Source organism: Antechinus flavipes, chromosome 3, assembly GCF_016432865.1.
Source record: "Antechinus flavipes isolate AdamAnt ecotype Samford, QLD, Australia chromosome 3, AdamAnt_v2, whole genome shotgun sequence".
NCBI lineage: Eukaryota > Metazoa > Chordata > Mammalia > Dasyuromorphia > Dasyuridae > Antechinus > Antechinus flavipes.
Window position 1 is genome coordinate 281694123 of NC_067400.1, and position 19756 is coordinate 281713878.

The 19756-nt window shown below is 36.8% G+C and overlaps 1 protein-coding gene across 2 annotated transcripts; it reads right to left on the reverse strand.

Annotated features, from left to right (window-relative positions):
• Positions 1–377: 377 nt before the first annotated feature.
• On the reverse strand, positions 378–13387 carry PRDX4 (peroxiredoxin 4). Of its 2 annotated transcripts, XM_051985110.1 has the most exons (8): positions 12965–13387; positions 10060–10177; positions 7456–7572; positions 6478–6600; positions 3554–3684; positions 2466–2500; positions 1374–1420; positions 378–492 (listed from the first exon to the last, which is right to left on the reverse strand). In XM_051985110.1, the coding sequence occupies exons 1-8, from the start codon at positions 13215–13217 to the stop codon at positions 489–491; spliced, it is 828 nt and encodes a 275-aa protein (XP_051841070.1). In that variant the 5' UTR covers positions 13218–13387; the 3' UTR covers positions 378–488. The 2 variants fall into 2 exon arrangements, with proteins under 2 accessions (XP_051841070.1, XP_051841069.1); XM_051985109.1 differs by lacking the exon at positions 1374–1420 and having other exon boundaries at positions 12965–13374.
• Between the last annotated feature and the right edge of the window lie 6369 nt (positions 13388–19756).

Sequence of the window (19756 nt, forward strand, 5' to 3'; positions counted from 1 at the left end):
GACACAATGGAGAATTATACTTCTCACCTGAATAGTCCATATGCTAAATAGTATATTACTATTATATGTACAGCACAACTGTACATTTTCACAAAATCAGCATTATCATGCCTTTGGTGACAAGGATTTTTTTTTTTTTTTAAGCAGAGTATGTTTGCTGCCTCTTCTCAGCAGGGTCTGACTACTTCTCCCTTTCATATCCCCAAGGAAACAAAAGAATTCTTAACAGATTTTCTTTCTTTGTTGTGAGTCCTCCAAGATAATTCATCAAGGAATAAATAGCATGGGCTATGGGAAGCAGTGTTCCTGGTGCTGTAACATCATGCCCCCTTCTGTTTCCTCCTATTAAGGTGCATTCCAATCACTACAAACACAAATTAGTATCAAAACACTAAAATTTTATTTGTAATCTTGGAACTTGACATGACCTGAGCAAACATTTTAATTTTGTTTATCAAAATACTTCAATTTTCCAGCTGGATCTGGAATTATCTGTATAAGAAAGAAGAAAGCAATTTATTCAGAAGGCTCATTATCATACTCAAAGTACATTCTCTCTTTACCAAAATGGACCATTCAATAGAACTCTATGTCAAGCAATCTTTATGTAATGTGAATTTTCCTGCATGTGGGGAAAGGAGGAAGCCAGGCAGAAAGGGGGAGCCAAAGGGGGAGAGAGTGAGAAGTGGGTCCAGCATATGGTTTAAAGATACATGGGTTCTGGGGAGAGAGAAAAGTGAGACAAGAAAGAGAAATGGGCAGAGGACAGGGACATGACTACAAATGAGAGGATGAAACCATTACAGATGGAAACCAGACAGATATGTGGGCAGGAGCAAAGCAGAGCAAAGGTCTCAAGGGGAGGGGCAAACCTCTCTTGGCACGGCCTTCACTGGCAAGTTTATGTTTGTTTTTTGGGGGTGAGGTGGTATGGTGTGGGAGGCTCTCAAATGTGGAGCAGAGGGACAAGAGTGGGGAGAGAGGAAACAGTCCAGTTCACATAAGATTTTTTTTTTTTTTAATGTGAATTTATGTCAGGGGAGAATTGTCTGTACATTTGTCTTCACATTTGAAAATCACTTAACTGAATAGCTGCCTTTGCTCATTCCTATGACTTAAAACTTATTTTTTTCATATATGATCAAAGGATCATAGGCCTAAAATGGGGAAGGACCTGGGAAGGGCCCCAAGTGTCATATAACTGATGAAGGCACTTGTCCAGGGTCAGAAACACTATTAATACATGGGCACATTTAGCACAGAACAATTAAGTCTCGTTTCTTCATATTTATCCATTTGAAATGCTCCATTAACAGATTTATAATTCGTTTAGTAGATTAACATCTGTATACAAATTCCCTCAATATACTTACAACTCTTCTTTTGGCCACCAGGCTTTCATAGCTTCTTCAGGTTTGATCTAATTAAATCAAGCACATTGATAGAGCATGTCTACAGATGTTAATTTATTTTAAAAGTAATTTCCTCCTAGAAAAAATTTTTGGTTAAGTGATCTGAGTTATCTCAATTTTAATGGGAACATTAGAGTTCTTCTAAATTATAATTTTTGTGGAATAAAAAGGGTCAGTGATTCTCAAAATCTATAACTATTGCCAAACTAAAAATTTAGCACTTAGGGAGAATACCCTGGATGCACTTGCTGTCTATAAATAAATACTTGCTGAAGTATATTCAAGAATAAAAAAGTATTAAGTGCATTGATATCTTAGTATCTAGAAAGAGGTTTCTGATACAATGCTACACTTTGCAATAGTCGTTTGACAAGTTGCATGCAAAGCAAACAATTTATATGACAAATAGACTCTTTCTTAATAGTATTTTTTTAAGGAGTCTTTTGCCTTTGTTAGTGTGTAAGGTACATGTAACTCATTCAAAAATTAATCAAATCCAAGTCATTGTCATATATCTTTAAAGCATACACTAAAATACTTTTTTTGCATTTCATTTGGAATTTTTACTAACTCCATGGAGCTTTGTACTATTTAAAGAGGAACTTGGTATAATGGAAACCAGCTTCCTATGGTTCTGTATATTGCAAAGAATTATATAAATGTGAATTTTTAACCCGTGACATTATCTGGGTGTCAGGAGACTGGATTTGTAGTCCCATATCTGCCATTAACTAACTGTGCCACCTTAGTAGATTGATATTTTCCGTAATAAACAAGCATGAGTTCTACTCTATAGGGAAATTATATTGGATGTAAACAGACTCGAAGATAGTGTAAATTTTAAGTCAAGTCAAATTTTGGCAAGATCTTAGAAGTCTGTATATTCTAGCTCCAATTACCCTCGCTAAAGGGCTAAGAAGTTTTGCCTTCTGACACTGGGGCCCATTAATGAAGTAAGATAGTGCCACCATGAGAAATCACATTCTAAGCTTATCTGATTTTTGCCTTCCATCTACCTTGCTTCCACTCTCAAGTCAAATCAGTTAAACTTACCGTTTCACTACCAGGTTTCCAACCAGCAGGGCAAACTAATGGGAAGGAAAAGCAAGCAATCAAATATTAACTTAAAAAAAAGTTATCTTTGATTTCTTTTTAATTACTGGAACCGAATGCTACTGCTATATAATTACAGAAGAATTCTTCTATGGGGCTGAGCATTCTACTTTTATATAATATTGTTTTCCCTAAGCAAAAAATTTCAGATGCTGAATAAGCCAACAGAAAACTGGCCTATGTTCACAAATGTCAATTTATGTTTAGTTAAAAATTTACAATGAAAAAATGGACCGAATTAAATTCGTTTCAAATATTATTTAGAAAATTTGTTCAAGTAAAATCATTAGAGAATTGAGCTTAGATATTTATATAGAATTCTTACCAAACTGCAAGTCACATAAAGTTAGCACTTTATACCCAATGGCCTGGTTCATTACTCCAGCAAAAAGAATATTTGAAAAACAAAAAGAAACTTCCCCTTTGACCTACGCACTGAATTGTATGTTTAAGGAAATTATGATCTGTACTGTAAGTTAAACAATGTGAGATTTTCATTTAGTTTGGTCACCATTAAACTCCCTAGAGCAAAGGAACTTAATGATAGGTTTCCACTAATTGTCACAAGGAGACTCAAGGAAATTACTATATTTTTGAAAACCAAAACAATGGGTAAATACAAATGAGTGCTCATTAAAACAGTAAGAATATGGCATACTTTTAATTATAGAAACCTAAAGTGAAAAAAAAACTACACTGTCACAAATTTATGGCTACCTTCAGTAATTCTTGAGTGAACAACCCAATTTTAAATTGTGTGGGATTTAAGTAATTGATTCTGATTTTATTTTTTCCCTTGAATTTAGTAGGTAAGAATGTACTAGTAACAATCTGTGAAATGAATTTTCTAAGCAAATTAAACTTATTCTCAAATAATAAAAGTGAATTAGCTCTCAGTTTGAACTACAGCTTAATCAGAAGACTGAAATGACCATATCTAAATTTATTTTTGTGTTGCTATTTTTTAGACTAATAAAATAAAAAGCCTGTGATAGCTTCTAACTCTAAAACAGAAAAGAAAAAGTCACCTTCTCCATGTTTGTCAGTATACTGGAATGCTTGGACCAAACGTAGTGTTTCATCAACTGATCTACCAACAGGAAGATCATTCATTGTAATCTGTCGTAGAATTCCTTTATCATCAATAATGAAAAGACCTCTGAAAATTGAAGAATAGTTAAAAGAAATAAAATTCTTTTTCATTGAAGGCAAATGTTTCTACACTCTAATATCCACAATGGATGACTCAAGAGACAGAATCTAAAACAGTCCTCTGGGACTTTTCTTCTTTAATTGTGTACAAACATCCTACTTTTTAAGTCTCTCTGCTAAGGAATTAATCAACAGATTTCTGTTTTGCATTGGTTATGTGATAGACACTGCAAGTATAAGGACAAAAATCAAACATTTTCCATCTACAGGAAAGGACAGTGAAGTTACATAGACAAGATAAATATATCTTGTAAAAGTGAAAAAAAGTGTCACCCAATAATTTTTATCACCCATTTTATTTAATTTTATCACTAAGAATCTGAAAGCAATATTTATTCTGGAGAAACTCAAGATAATCCTCAAGTACTTACTCTTCTCAATCTCTGACATAAGTGAATCTTCTCTTGTCTTTCTATTTCTTTAGCAACTTTCCTTATCTACTGGGTTTCTCCCTACTCCACTTGAACAAGTCTTCCCTCCCACCCCAGGTTAAGAGAAGGTGTCACTTCTCTTTCTCTGCCAAACTTTTAGAAAACATGTCTATTTGTTGTCCCTAACTTCCTCCCCTCACTTATTAATAAACCCTTTGCAATCTCACTTCCAACTTCCTTTCTCAATTGAAACTGCTTTCTCTAATGTTTTCTCAGTCCTCATCTAATGTGACCTCTCTAAAGCACTGGACAATGATGATTACCCTCTCTTCCTGGATATTCTATCCTTTCTAGAATTTTATGATACATTTTCTTTTATTCCTTCTCTCTTGCTGTTTGACTAGGCCTTCTCTGCCATGTCCTTTGCTGGCTCATCAATGGTAACACTTTGTCTAACTGTCCCAAAGACTTTTGTCCTGGACAACCTTTCTCTCTTCACACTTTCAGCGGCTTCATCAACTTGCATGTATTTAATTGTTATTTCTATGCAAATCAATTATTAATCAACATACCATTTATTAAGCACTTATGATGAGCCAGGCACTATGTTAAGCATTGAGGATACAAAGAAAGGCTAAAACACAGTAGTCCCTGCTTTCTAACAGGGACACGTACATAAAAATAAAATATAAACAATATATTTATTTATATTATGAGTAGAAGGAAGTTGAGGGAAAGAGATTCAATTTGAACTGAGTAAGAGAGATATCAAGAGGAAGCACAGTCAATATAAAAGCTTGGAGACTACAATGGAACCATTTACCATGTGAAATGAAGAATTTTATTAATCTGCCTGGATTAATATTTTTCTTTCTAGTAATTTCATTTACTAATTAGTTTACTATTAGTTCACTACTAACAATTTACTCCTAATTTTGATTCTTCAAGAATGTATAATTTATCAGTAAAAGTATTTCCTGCAATGAAGCAGAATTTCACCCTATCTGTAACTTAGGAAAGTGTTTAAGAATTGATGTGCTAAATAAAATATTCAATACCATACGCCTGACTTGGCTAGGATAATCCTTAGACACCCAGTCCACAGTGAGAATGCAGTCTTTCCTGCAGAAGTCTGTGGACTAGGTGTCTAAGGATTATGAATGTATGATTATATCTGTCTCTATATATGTAGATATATGAAGCCTGCCTCTGCTATGATAGTTTTGGAAAACCTAGAGTCATGCACACATTAGGATGAGCCATTGGGATAGGAATAAAGATACATCATAGTTACAACAGCAGTGGCTAGAATTTATATATAGCACTTTAAGGTTTATAAATATCAATCTCACTTTATGCTTAAAACCCCAAGAAATAAATGCAACTGTTATCCCCATTCCATAGATGAGGAAACAGACTGGCTATATGACTTATGAAATTAACCCCTATTAAAGTTGGGAGTTTCCACTCCTTCAGTGATACATATATGATATGATATAGATAGTAAAGACTGTACTCTAAATAACAATCTACAATACCCATGAGGCAGGAGAAGTAAAAAAAAAAAAAAAATCCTTAATTTTTATTGGAAAAATAATTTACAAATGTTATTAAAATGTTACAGTGTTATCTTCCTATACATGGAAGACATCACTGGCTGCTCAGAAACCTTGTAATTGGAAATTAAAGAGTGACACAAAATTAACTGACAAAAGAACCTAATCTTAAAACTGGCACAACCCTTCTCAGCAAAGTTAATCTGAAGGATTGACTGCTGCCACTGCAATGTACAATTCAAAAATAATTTCTACTTACAAATCCAAATTAAATCCTTTGAAGATTATTATCCTGGGATTGCTAGGTGGTGCAGTGGATAGAGCACTGGCTTCAGAGTCAGGAGAACCTGAGTTCAAATTCAGCTTCGAACACTTGATACTAATTGTGTGACCCTGGATAAGTCACTATTCTCCCCCTGCTTTCCCCCGCCCCCCAGATTATTGATTTAATGATGTTTTAACCAATTTTTTTTTGAAAATTATTTACTTAACATTAACATTATAGGCCTAGTGAAAACTGTTTTAATGACTTCTCTTAAATTTTCATCCATATCAGAGGAGTTGGTTTTATTATTTCAGTATGCAGTATATGTATATTATATATGCACATACAAATAATTGAAATGGCTTATTTCTTCACATATCTACTATATGGAGACAGATATAATCATACATTCATACAACATTCCTAAAGCATTTACAGCAGCCTTAAAGATGTAAATTATTTTTTTTAAACAAACTTTGTTATCCACTAAACCAAATAAAATTCATTTTAAGAAAAGTAGAGTAGGAAATAAATTTGGAAGGAAGTACCTAAGAGTGTGACCTGAGTCCTCCAGATAAACTCCATAATCTTTTGAAATTTGATGGGTCAAATCTGAAAGAAGTGGAATCTTCATTGGTCCAAGACCACCTTGTTTCCGAGGGGTATTAATCCTTAAAAAAAAAAAAAAAAAATCCAGTATATATTTCTTATAGATTATGATTCTCATCAGCTAAAAACAGTTAAATACCACGGTGTTTCTACTAAATAATCACCTCTATTTAGAGGTGAAAAGGATTTGGAGGTCCAACCCTTCATTTTAGCAATAAGTAATTCATTTTAGTAATTTGCCAAATTCAGAAAAGGAAGAGCTGGGATTTGAACTCAGGTTTAGCATTTTCAACTGGACAATGTTGCCTCCCTAAAAAAGTTTATCAATAAAATGACAAATTTCAAAGATACTTTTTCTCTCAGCTCAAGGTCACAAATCAAATACAGGCACAATTTTAAAACTCCAGCATTTTCCCTCATCAACATCATATTTTTCCTTCTTTAAAAGTACAGTTTAATTATCTTTTTCTCTTCTCCCCACCTTTACTGGAAAAAAAATTATATATAATATACAGTTAAACAAAACAAGCAAAACTTGTGTTACACTTCTATCATACTTTTTGCCCCTTCTTATTCCCCTAGCTTTCTTTTCTGAAAATGGCTCTCTTATCACTGAATTTACCCCCTCCTTTTGGAGAGGCTTGATCCACTTCCACATTGGCCACATTCAAAAATATTTTATCTTTTCATAAATTTTGCATTTAATCCACTTTTGCCATTTAAAAAGTCAATAGTCTTCTTAGGCATTCATATTTTAATTTGATTAGATCAGTAGTTCATTTTCCACTTTATAAATCAATTACTGAATATTCTGATATAAAACCTTAAGTACATTTTTATTGCCGTAAAGGAATCAGATCTACAAATTAATAGGTAATTTAAAAAAAACAAAAAACATGTAAAGGCAAAACACATACCATGCTAAATGGGTAAACTGTGAATCAACAGAGCATGCAACCACCTCTGTATTTATTGCTTTGAATTCTTCAATTCTATCACCAAAAGCGATAATTTCAGTAGGACACACAAAAGTGCTGAAAGATGGAAAAAAAAAAAAAAAAAAGAAAAAGCAATTCAGTTTTCTCAGAAATTATTCATATTTGTTTAGTATCAAAACAATTTCCATTTTCTTCAGAACATTCTCTAGATTCTAAGAGGCCTAATATACAGTAAAATATCAGTTTCTGATATATGAAATTACTACACACAGTAATCAATTTAGAAGATACTTCTGATTGATGATTCCAGAAACTTTTATATACCAGAATTTATTAGAGATGACCAATTGACACTTCCTTCAAGAATCCTAGAACTTATTTCAATATCCTACAAAAGCCACCTCTCTTCTTCCCCACCTTCATTTCTCTGTGATTCAGTGATGACATTTTCTTACTGTTCTTTGAACAAGACACTTCATGTCCTGACTGGGCATTTCACCAGCTGTTTCCCCATGCATACAATGTTCTCCCTCTTCAAAACTCTGCCTTCTGGCTTCCCACCTTTTACAGAAAAGACTTTCCTAATCCTTCTTAATGATAATTTTTCTCTGCTGATTGTTTTCCAGTGTACCTTGTATATACAGTCTGTTCATACTTGGATTATTTGCAAACCATCTCTAGCAATTGATTATGAGCTCCGTGAGAGGAGGAACTCTCTTTAATTTTTCTTTGTATCCCTAGTGATTTGAACAGTGCTTAAAACTTAATATTTGACTACTACAAAGAACTTATCCAGCTTCTAGGTAATTAAAGAGTTTTTACAACCCTTTGTCTTCCCCAAAAGCTATTTCTCTCCTCACTGGGAGAAATACTGGGTATATTGAGGAGTGAATTGTTTCCTTTACTCAATTTAAATTTTCCAGTATTTTGGTTTCTCAGGCTGATTTCCCCAAATGACTTAGGGCAGATAAACAAAAACAGTGGCAGAAAAAAGGCCTGACATTTCATCACTTTGTTGAAAGCCACAAAACATAACTTTTGGGACAAAACCTCAAGACTCTTTCCAGGTAACATGTTGAGGATAGGAGAACTGACATGTTTTGTACTTGTAGAATAATAACTACTTGTTTCCCATTGAGTTTTTTAAAAACAAATCAGAATTGCAAACATATTTCCGTTGTCTTAGTCTACTTTTAAAAAATTTATTTTACCAATCCAAGGTGGGTTTTTTTGGGGGGAGGGTGGTGTTTTGCCCTTATAGTAAAATCAACTGAGTCTTCTCACTTAAGGAATTCTAAACGTTTTTTTCCTATTTAATCCATAAATTAGCTTTAACAGGAGAACCTGATTGCTAAATTTTCAGGGCGAGATTTACACTTCAAAAATTGGCAACTGGTACAATTCTGGGCTCGATTTATTGCTTTGCTACTTTAAAGTGCTAATAATGCAGATTGTATTTTAAAATATGTAGCACCAGGAGAGCTTGTTTGCTAAACATTTACCAGCACACCCCTATTTTGTGCGTTCATATATAGGTATTTTTCAGTTTGAGTTTTTACTTGATTGCCATATTACACACTGCAGTTGTTCACATGTTACTTTAATTAGAAATTTTTTCTTACAGATCTGTTCAGCTAAACAGCTTAATAAAGTTGATTTGGTAGAATTCATGGTGAAATGCCAAATCTTCCCAATTTGGAGGAATCTAAGGAGGAACCAATAGAGATGGGCTTATGTAGTCTCCCAGTAAGCTTAAACTGTACTGAAGAAGTTCCAAATGAATTCTAATGAAATGGTAACATTAATTTGTTGCAGATATGCCAAGAAGCATTTTTCTATTTCCTTTTTTAGCATCATAAAAAAAAAATCAATGAATTGTAATTTTGCCAATATAGGTACTCCCTCTATGGATTTTGATTTAAAAAAATCCCTCAATATGGCTTAGATGGTCTTTCAAATTGCAAGGCTGAAAAGCACATCATTCTGAAGCCTATATGGTGATGACTCTATCAGAAGTTAGCTCAGCTAACATCTGACAATATGCAATCCATCACTAAGTCTAAACTCAAACCTTCTTTAACTTATGCTCCTCTGGCATGAACTTTAAGAAACCAGAATCAGCTCCATGCCATAAGGAAGCACTTTAAAAAGACTTTTATGGAATATTAGAAAGTAATTGTATTCAAATAGCAAACCTGGAGTTATTTTTGCGTACTCTTATTTTCATGGAGTTTGAAAATATCATACTTGGGCATACTCTTGGCAGAAAACTAAAGCTCAGGTAAAGTCACTAAATTAAGCGACATGCTCATAGTTACATGACTTGTTACAACTGGGATTCAAAATCTCCCTGTGAACTCTTAAGCTCAATTTCTCTTTCCTCTAACGTATTTTAATAATTGTGAATAACAATGCTGTAGTTAGAGTAAGTTAGGATATTGGAATTACTGTGTTTGAGTTTGCATCATTTCCAAAAGCTGAATGTTGAGAAAAACTTCTGGTTAACTGACATGAGATTTCTGCTTTACTGGATACTAATTAATTGAAGTTTTGATGTATAATACTTTGGAGAGTCTTACTTACAAGTCAAGTGGATAGAAGAAGAAAACCAAATATTTTCCTCGATAATCAGTTAGTTTGAGCTCCTTAAATTCTCCATTTATCACAGCCGTTCCTTCCCAATAAGGTGCTGACTTCGAAACTTGAAAAAAAAAAAAAAAAGAAATTGCACACATAGTTAATCTGAAAGGTTATGTCACACAGAGAATTGCAGGAGAAATTGCCTGAGGCTGCTTCTTAGAAAATCATCTTTCATACTAATGAATACTTCTGACACAAAACAAGGCGTACAGTGTTACAGAAGACTGGGTGACAAGTTTCAAATGCTTGTTTTTTGGAAGAGGGCTCTAGGTCTATGAGAGATTTCCAGAATTTAGTTAACAATCATTATTACTTGATAACACTTATCAGAATGTTAAAACGTCATTAAAATAAATAATGAATAAATTAGATAGCTGTTTGGTTTCTGAAGGCTAACAAGACAATGATGTTTCCCTGAAATTTCTGGAAAGCAAGAGAATATGTTTTCAGTATAGCACCCAAAATTTGACAGGTTTTCAGCAAATATTGATAAACAGGTGCTGTAAGTAGGAAGAGGGCTTAAACATAATTTTTGATCCATTTTTTCTACTTTCCAAAGCTAGTACCTATTTATAAAATTTTCTAAAATGGCAGTTTCAAGGATAGGCAAAGAGACTCTCAAATAGCAGATTTGAACTGAATTTTATGTTTTGTGCTAAGAAAGATTTCTGAGTATTAAAAGAATTATTATAATGATCAAATTATCAAAATAAGGAGTCAGTAGGGATCAAAACACGGGGATGCTCATGTGATTAATGAAAATTACCTAGGTGATTAAAAAAAAGAGAGAAAAAAATTGTTAACTTTTGTTCAGTAAGTTTTGATTTTTACAAAGTCAGGTTTGCCTGTATCATTACTTGAATATATATGTACTTGGAAAAACTGTGCAGACATTCAGAGTCAAGTTATATATATGAACTGAACTCCAGCTACAGCTCTTTGAAGAATAAATTTGTTAAGTACCTATTTAGAAATGAAGCAAATACATAAAAGTAAAAATGTGTTTTCAGGCAAACAGGAAACTTTTTTTGGTTTTCATGAGAAGTCATGGATTGGTATAATTTGTTTAGTAAATGCCTAGATGCCACAAACATCTTAAGGTACCTTACTAGGCTAAAAAAAAATTCAGTAAGATTTGGAAATTATAACTGTTCAGAAGTGACAGCAATTTTTTTCAAAATGAAAGCCATAAATACAAATATAGATTCATTTTGCTTGTGGAATAATGACAAGGGATCTGATATAACAAGATTTATAAAAATTTTCTTAAAATTTAAGTGTGTATGTCTACATTATTTCAAAGATCTTTTAATTACTGATGTGGGAAGTCCCTTCAGTGTAGACAGCATTCCCTCAATAATATATATTGTCTTTGAAATTTACTGTAACTGAAAAATGTATCATTCAGCAAAACTGGTGATGAATTTCCCTGAACTTAGAAAAATTACCAGGCTTAACTCTTGAGAAATCAAGGGTCCTGGGTCCTCTCCATGCCATGCCATTCCATTCCATCAAAGTATGATTTTATTGGAAGCATGCAATTATACAGAATTTATCATATGCATAACTTGAAAGTAAAAGTTTTTAGAAAGCAAAATGATAGTATCAGTTTAAATTTTTGGATCTGTATCAGTTCAGATTTGTCTCTGATTACATTTATAACTGCAATTTGGGAATATAGCCACTTGGTGATGGTAATCATAACAACTCACATTTAGACTAATTTTAAGGTTTGCAAAATATCTTAAGCAATTGTTTCCACTTACAAAGCATATGATTTTTCTAAACTTAAAAGAGTGTCTCTCAGATATAGTTCTCGTGGATTTAATCAAGATTTTTAATCAATCCATAAAACATTTGTTAAGTGACTTCTGCAATGCGCTGGTCGAATAAATAAATACACATATTTACCTTTGATGTTTAATTTTATCAAAAACACTAAAAATGATAGTCTTTCCTCAAAGCGTTAGTCTTAAAATCTCTTAACGGGGCATACAATCTTTTTCTCCTGACTTGCATATAATATCACTGACGTGTCCTTTTTAAAGTAAGCTAGAAAGGCAAATAGTCAAATTGGCTGGGAACAAAGGTGTATGAACCTAAATTTAATGCAATTTACCCATTCCATTTCCTCTTCCACTGGTTCCTTAAGAGTACTATATTAGTTTTGGGAAACACAAAAAAAGCTGTTAAGAAACATTAAAGTTATTGGTCTGAAAAGGAAAAATTTTATTGCTCATAGATAACAGGAAAGAACATTTGAAGCTGAAAAAGAACCTAGAGGCTCTAATCCAATCACCCTGACTAGTTATTGTTACTACTACTACCACCATTACTACTACTACTACTACATCATCACTACCACTATCACAAATTTAGAACTAGACAGGAATTTAGAGACTGACTAATCCAACCCCTTTATTTTGCAGGTGGGGAAACTGAGGGCCAGTGGCAAAGCAATTTGCCCAATGTCACTCAAACACCAAGTGACACAAATCAGATTAGCCCCTATCTTTAAATTTCCGCTAGCGTGCTCTTTCTTTTTGTCCTAGAATACAATGGCACGTGTAAAACTTATTCTAAACCCGGGATGGGGCACAGATTTAAAACTCCATAAGAAGCTAACAACAGGCCCGGGGGTCAATCAGGTCGCGGGACTCGGGGCCTGCGGTGGGTTCATTAAGGAAATGTTCACATGTCTCAACATCCTTTGCGCTTCCCCAAATCAGAGTCTGGCCGCGCAGACCGTGCTGCGGTTTGGGGGTGCAGTCCCACATCCAAGGGCCCCGCCCGTGAGGGTCCAGCACTGACACCCCCCACCCTCCCCCCGGACTGAGGCAGCACCTACTCTTAGCCTTGCTGAGGTGCAGAGAGTGGTCCGATACCGGCACGCGGGCCGCCTCCCCCGGGTACACTTGACCTCCGGCGTAGAAATGGCACTCGCCTTCGGGGGCCCGGGGCCGCTGCTGCTCGTCGGGCTCCTTGGCAGTCTTGCCCCTCACGGCCGCAGCCTGCAGCAGCAGCAGCACCACCATCAGCAGCAGCGCGGCCTCCCCCCGCCCGCGGCGGCGCAGCCCACGGGGTCGGACCCAGTCCTCCATGGCCACGCAAGACAAGCGCCTCTGCACGTTCGCGTCTACCCGCCCGCTCGCTCGCCGCGCTGTGGGTGCGCGCGCAACCGGGCGGGCCCTTGTGGAGAAGTGCTGGGGGCTGCAAGCACAGGACCTGTGGCCTCGGTCTGGATTGCTGCTCCCGGCCCTTGGCCCGGGAAGGGATAAAAGAAAGGGGCGGGGAGCTCTGCGAGGCCACCGCGTCTGAGCGACGTGTCAATGCCTGGAAGGCGCGTTCTCGGGACCCGCTTCTCACCCCTTCCTTCCCCCCTTTCTCATCCCTACTATGTGGGCGCCTCGGCCTGGACCGGGAAGGTAAAAGGCTCGGTCCAGAGGCGCTCACCCTGGTTTGGTGCTTACTAGGCGCTTAAAAGCCTTTTGACTACTGATGTCTTTGGCAGCTTTAGGAGCCCTGCGGTCAAACACCCCGGGAATGAGCTTGCTGCCTTCTTTGTACGTGCACAGTGCGCGGCACAGTAGGCTCTTAAACGTCCATCTATTCATGCTATCCCAAACCAGAACAACTCTATCATCGTCTTTTCCTCTGCATTTGCCATCCTTCTGTCTTTGTTTCTTAGCGTTAAGCCAAAGCTGCCTGGCACCTAAGACGCCATCCCGCCCAACCTGTTTATTTTACAGAAGACCTCCAACTCTTTTCGAAGTTAAGGGACTAGCTACGGGTCAGAACGTAGCAGGTGGCACTTAGGCTATTACTAATAGCATTTACAAAGTATAATAAGGTTGTAGAGTGCTTTACAAAGAATGCATTTGATCCTTAATCCCGGGAGGTAGGTGCCGTTATCCTCATTTTACAGATGAAGAAACTGAGGCAGACGGTGACTCCCATTGCTGAGAAGTCTTCCTACTCCAGCTCTAGTACTCTATCTGGTATTATTTAGCTACTGTATTCAAACCCAGTCCTCCGATTTCAGAACTGATCCTCTTGGAATAGTTTAAGAAGGATATTCATTTCCAGTGGTCACTTTTAGAAGTAAAAATGCCAAATAATACAAAATTATAAATACATGGAAAGAACCAATAGAAGGCAACCTAATGGGATAGCAAAGATTTCTTTTGAGAAAAGCTGTCCCAGTGATTTACTCAATGGAGAAAAGAATTCTGTGTAAACCAAGATTCCATAATTGCAGTAACTATAGCTCCAAGTTGTATCTATCTTTTCAACTATTAATGTTGGCTGACTTTTTACATAGTGTTTTGTGAAAATGGATACCTTGATTTGCTTGAATTCCCCCAAATGCCTGTTTACAGCTTTAAGACAAAGTACCTTATATGATCTCATTTTATTACAGGGTTGTTTGGTGGGTCATATGAGGAGGCCAGTGCTGACATGAGCATAACGGAAGATGCTCTTTGGGATATGGTTTTGAAGTCCTTCTCCAAAATATAATCAACCCCACTATTGAGGGTTGAAAATTGGAATTATATCATTCTAATCTCATACCTTTCTATTAGACATTGCCTTATTTTCTTAACTTTTTTTTTTTTTTTTAATTTGAGGATTGTTGTTGACACTTTAGTGAGAATATATTTATCTGAACTTCTTCGACTGAAAGGACTACACTTCCCTAAGGGGATCTTTTGCCACAGGAAAGGAGCCTTGAAGGCTCAAAAGAGATTTTCTTTCCTTACACAGTTGAGGTAAACTTGCCCAGTCATGGTACAAATGACCAAAAATAGTCCAAGTCTTCTAATTACAAGTGTTTTTCTTCCTAAGTCCCAATTTTGCCTTGGGCTAGCCTTGAATGTAGATATTGGATTAGATAATGTCCAAGATTTCTTTCAGCTCTTGATTCAATGCTGTACTTTTGCTCTATTGTATTTGCTTAGTAACTTTCATACATATCTAGATAACATTCCCTTCTCAATTATCCTTGACCTAGAAGTTCTCAGGTGCTACCCAATATCTGTTGTCTCCTGTCCCTCCCTCGATAGTGTTCAGGAGAACCAAACTTTTTGAAGGTTAAGGGAGAAGGGGATAAAGAGATTATTAGGACAGGAAGACTTATGGGTTCTTACCTAAGACACCTTCAGGCAATTCTTCAGCCTCATGGGTGCCATAGACAGGGGCTCTCTGGCGCTGTAACTCACGTTCCCTTTCCCGCTCCCACTCCTGTCCCTCTCTTCCTTCCTGGTCCACATAGAGAGGGAGTGGGGATCTGGGAGGTCGGCTCTGGAGTCCAGGGGTTCGGCCGAGGCCGGCTCCTCGATGACGGCTTCGGTGCTCCAGGGTTACCACAGAGTGATAACACTGGTGTCAGTGGAAACAGTTTGAACGTGGGCACGAATTAATGTTTAGGAATCCCCCAGGAGGAGGTTTAGCCTTATGGACAGTTTTGCCTCCTTGCTTCTCCACTGTCTTGTCCCAAAAAATAAGGGTTCCTTTCAGCATCGATTACTGGTTATTGCTCTGAAGACCCTCTCAGACCAAGGCTAACCTTGCCATCCCATAGAGTCACTGTGGAAACAGGGCCGAGTCAGAACTCTAAGCTCCTCTCTGATTCCATTCTGGCTGTTCCTCTTAACTGCCACATTGCTGTGACCCAGAACTAAACCATCCATCAATCCATATTAAGTGTCATATATTTACTATATATGCAAGCCAAATTCTGTTTGAGTGGGTGATAGCTAAGGAAGGGCCATTTCCCTCAAGGGTTTTACAGTCTAAGTGGGAAAACATGAATGGCCAGTCATTTTTGCAGCTTATGTTGGAAGTGGGTAGCAGGAATATAGTATTAAGAAAAACGAAAATGTATATATGTATATGTGTGTGTATGTATATACACATAGTTGCAGAGATAGGGAGTGGACTTATGATATTATTGATAGAGAATTCCTACATGAGAAAACTCTACCCACCAATGTAGGATGATGCCTTTTCTGCAATGTAGAGCCTTAGAGAGCTGCATAGCTTGTTAGGCCAGAGTTGCAGGACCTATGCTTGTCAGAGACAGGACTTGAACTCATATCTTTCTGCAATGGGTATACTGCCTTTTAAAAACACACACACACATGCATATGCACACACATACATTGTGTGCATCTATATGTATATACATAGGAAATTTTCTATTTAATTTATAGTTTAGCGAGAATATTTGGCTCCAGTTTACCTTTCCAACTTTATTATATATTACTTCCCTCCCTACCCTGTCCCCCATATTCTAGAATCTGGCCAAACTAATCTTCTTTATGTTCCTTATATTTGATACTCCCATGATTTCTCCTATGTTAAGTGAATGTCTAAATTTCTCCATAAGTTTATGGTCTTGGGATAGCCAGGTCCTGGGCAAGTAACTTAATAAACAATTGTCTCAAAATAAAAGTGTATGGTTTTAATCATATATAAAGTAAGTAGTTATCAGTGGGGTGATTTGAAAGACTCCAGGAAGATTCTCTTACTAATAATATCTTCTCTATCTGCCTGACCTAGAATTCTATAATTAGATATTAATTTAGTCTCTTAAAATCTAAAATTGGGAGTAGTAATATAGCATTTTTTTCCAGCAAATAGTTATTTAATATCTACTTAATAATCAACTTAAAAAGTCTCATAGTTCCCTCTTTTGAATATAAGGTACTTGAAGTTAGGGTCTATCTTTTTTGCTTGAATTTATAGTCTTAATTTCTTAACACAGTGTTTGACATACAATAAATGCCATTTGTCTCTGTCTCTGTGTTTGTCCCTTATTTATCTATCATCAGTCATTTATTTGTCATCATCAATCATAAGTCTATCACCCATTTTTTGGTTAATCACTCATCTATCAACCAATATTCATCCATCTAGGCACTACATGGATTAAAGTCTTACTTTATATAAAAAGTCTTTCCTAGGCCTCTTCATTGCTAATGCCTTCTTTCTGATGTTCCTGTTTAGAGCTTGTTTGCATTTGACTGTTTGCATGTTTTCTCCCCCATTAGACTGGGATCTTTTCAAGAGTAGTGGCTCTTTTGCCTTTCTTTCTATCCCCAGATGCCTGATACATCATAGTCACTTTACACATGCTTCATTAGATTTAATGTGTATTTAATTCTTAGATCCCTAAATCAGATGAGAGAAGTGAACTAGAGGATTTGGTGTGAACTTGATTAAGTCACTTAATTGACAAAGTGTAGCTTCCTTATTTTTGAAGCTGGTGGCTCTGAATTCTCTCTTCCCCTACTTCCTCCCCGCTCCCCTTCTCCCCCCATTTCTGAGGATATCTTTGTAATCAGAAAAATTTTAGAGAGAAGGAAATGGCTAGAAGATAATTTACGAGACACTACCCCTAGGGAGATTAGAGAAAACCTAGAGAAAGAGGGAAAGTAGAAGCTGCTCTGCACAGAAAGCCAAGGAGATTAAAAGGGGTCAAATGATGTATGATATTGGATTTTTCTATTCTTTTCCTGGGTTTTTTTTTCCCCTACTGCTTCTTTCACAATCTTTTTTCTCTGACATTGTAGGAGTGTCCTTTAAGATGGTAGTGCCAGAAGTATAGACTAAGTATATGTGGCATAATTGGCAAAAGGGAATCGAACTATCCCGAAACAACATCCAACAGCCAACAGAACTCCCATATATCTGGTCTGCAGGAGGATAAACTGAAACAGTCTTCTCTTGTTATTTATCTATAATCCTGAGATAAAGAAAGCATTCTCTTTCTTCTAAACCTTTTCCATGAGTCATCAGTGAGTATAGTAGGAATTGATTCTCTCTGTCCCAGAGAATCTGGGAGGACAACTTAAAGGTGAGCCAGGAGTTGACTAGAGATGAATCTTTCCCTCCTTTATTCTATCTCCAATAAGCTGTATGATTGAGCTTGCTAATATTTTGAACCTTTGAAAGTAGGGAATAGTGAACAGAGAAAGCAGATAGGATAGAAGTTCATGAATTAGATTATAGATAATGATTTAATATTCTAATACCTTGAGCAATATTGCGTTCAGTCCCCTAGATTGATTTCAGTCTTTGTTAGACAAGGGGTAATCTAGGGTCCAATGGTGATATACTGTTACCTTTAGGAAAGGACTATATTTTAGAGGGACTAGAAAATAATTTACAAGTTATTAGACAAGTAGGCCAGCACCTGGTGAGTAATTCAGATATTATATGTCCTGTCTGGAAAATTAATATTGTTTTTCTATATAGGTTGGAACAATGGCAGGTTTTCCTTCATAAGGCCAATTACAGAATCTCTGATAGCCTGGATAAACCAAGTGTTTGGAGGACCCTGCCAATAACAGGACACTGAATAGAAAAAAACACTCTTCAGAAGGTTCAGTTCACACTGAGACCTGACTTAGCCCCCTGCTGTTAAAGGTTCCTCACATAAAAACTGGCCTTAACCAAATGTATCAGTCAAACATCAGTAATAACTGTGTTGTGCCACCTATACTCATTTGCCCACTTGGAAGGGCAAGTGGTGGAGACAAAGCCAATAAGCCAGTTGAACCTGACACAGTGGGTTCCATGTTAGTCAAATAAGACGTGTCCAAAAGCCTGGTTACCCTAAATAGTACGTGGGCCATTTTCAGCCCAGGAATTTTAGGATATTTCTAGTTCAGGGAAACCTGCCATTGTTGCACTCTGAAATCCCTTTCATTTCTCTGATCTTGAGATTCTAAGTTCCCTTCAGTTCATATTTCTGCTGACCAAGAAAGGTATCTTTTTATTCTTAGTCCTTGGGATCCCTGGATCCTGCTTTTTCTTCTGGTAATTTTTCATTGCATACTTATGTAATGGGCTGAAGCTCTTGAGTCATTGCACTGAGGTCCCAAGTGCTTGAGGCTTATTAGCAATTGGACAATACTCTATTAATATATGCTTGGAGAAAGAATGGTCCTGCCCACTCTCTGTGCAAGTTTGATGTGTTGTATAGGAGAGGATTTGGTGGGTGAAGTGTGAGAGCCAGAGGCACTGCTGGCCAGATTCATATCGGGATTGCTCTCACTTCCTATCGCCATTCCCCTTCACCTCTGCAAAGAATAAAGATCAAGCATTTTCCCTTATTCTGACTTCCTGACTCTGGCTGATTTTAAAATACACGGTCATCACATACTTCTTCCATTCCTGCCCCACCAGACTAAATCCCTACCTCTCTGCCAATTTGGAAAAGAGGCAAACTGTAATGGGCTGAAACTGAGCAGACGCACTTGGGCAGCCGAGCACTTAAGACTAATTACTTATTGGATAATACTTTATTAGCATATGTTTGGAAAATGGTCCGCCCCACTATCCTGTGCTGGCTTGATCTGCTGGTGTATACAGAGGATGGTAGGAGGGATTAGAGGTTGAAGTAAGAGAAGCGAGAGTGACTTCTGGCCAGGAGAGGAAGGTGGAGATTCCTGTGTCCATTCCTCTCACTTGGACAAAGAATAAAGATCAAGTACTTTTGCTTATCCTGACTCTGGATGATTCTAAGGTATCCAGGGTGCTAACTCAGTCTTTACATTTGGTGCCTAATGTGGGACCAAGGACCCTACTTGGGTCTCTGGTGGCCAGGTAATTGGGTGAGTATTTTAATAGACAA

Coding starts and splice junctions, on each gene's coding strand:
- PRDX4 (XM_051985110.1), bottom strand. CDS start 13,217: ATGGAGGACTGGGTCCGACCCCGTGGGCTGCGCCGCCGCGGGCGGGGG. Junction 6,601..7,455: donor CAGTTTACCCATTTAGCATG/GTATGTGTTTTG, acceptor TTTTTTTTTAAG/GATTAATACCCCTCGGAAAC. Junction 3,685..6,477: donor GACTCAGGTCACACTCTTAG/GTACTTCCTTCC, acceptor TTCAATTTTCAG/AGGTCTTTTCATTATTGATG.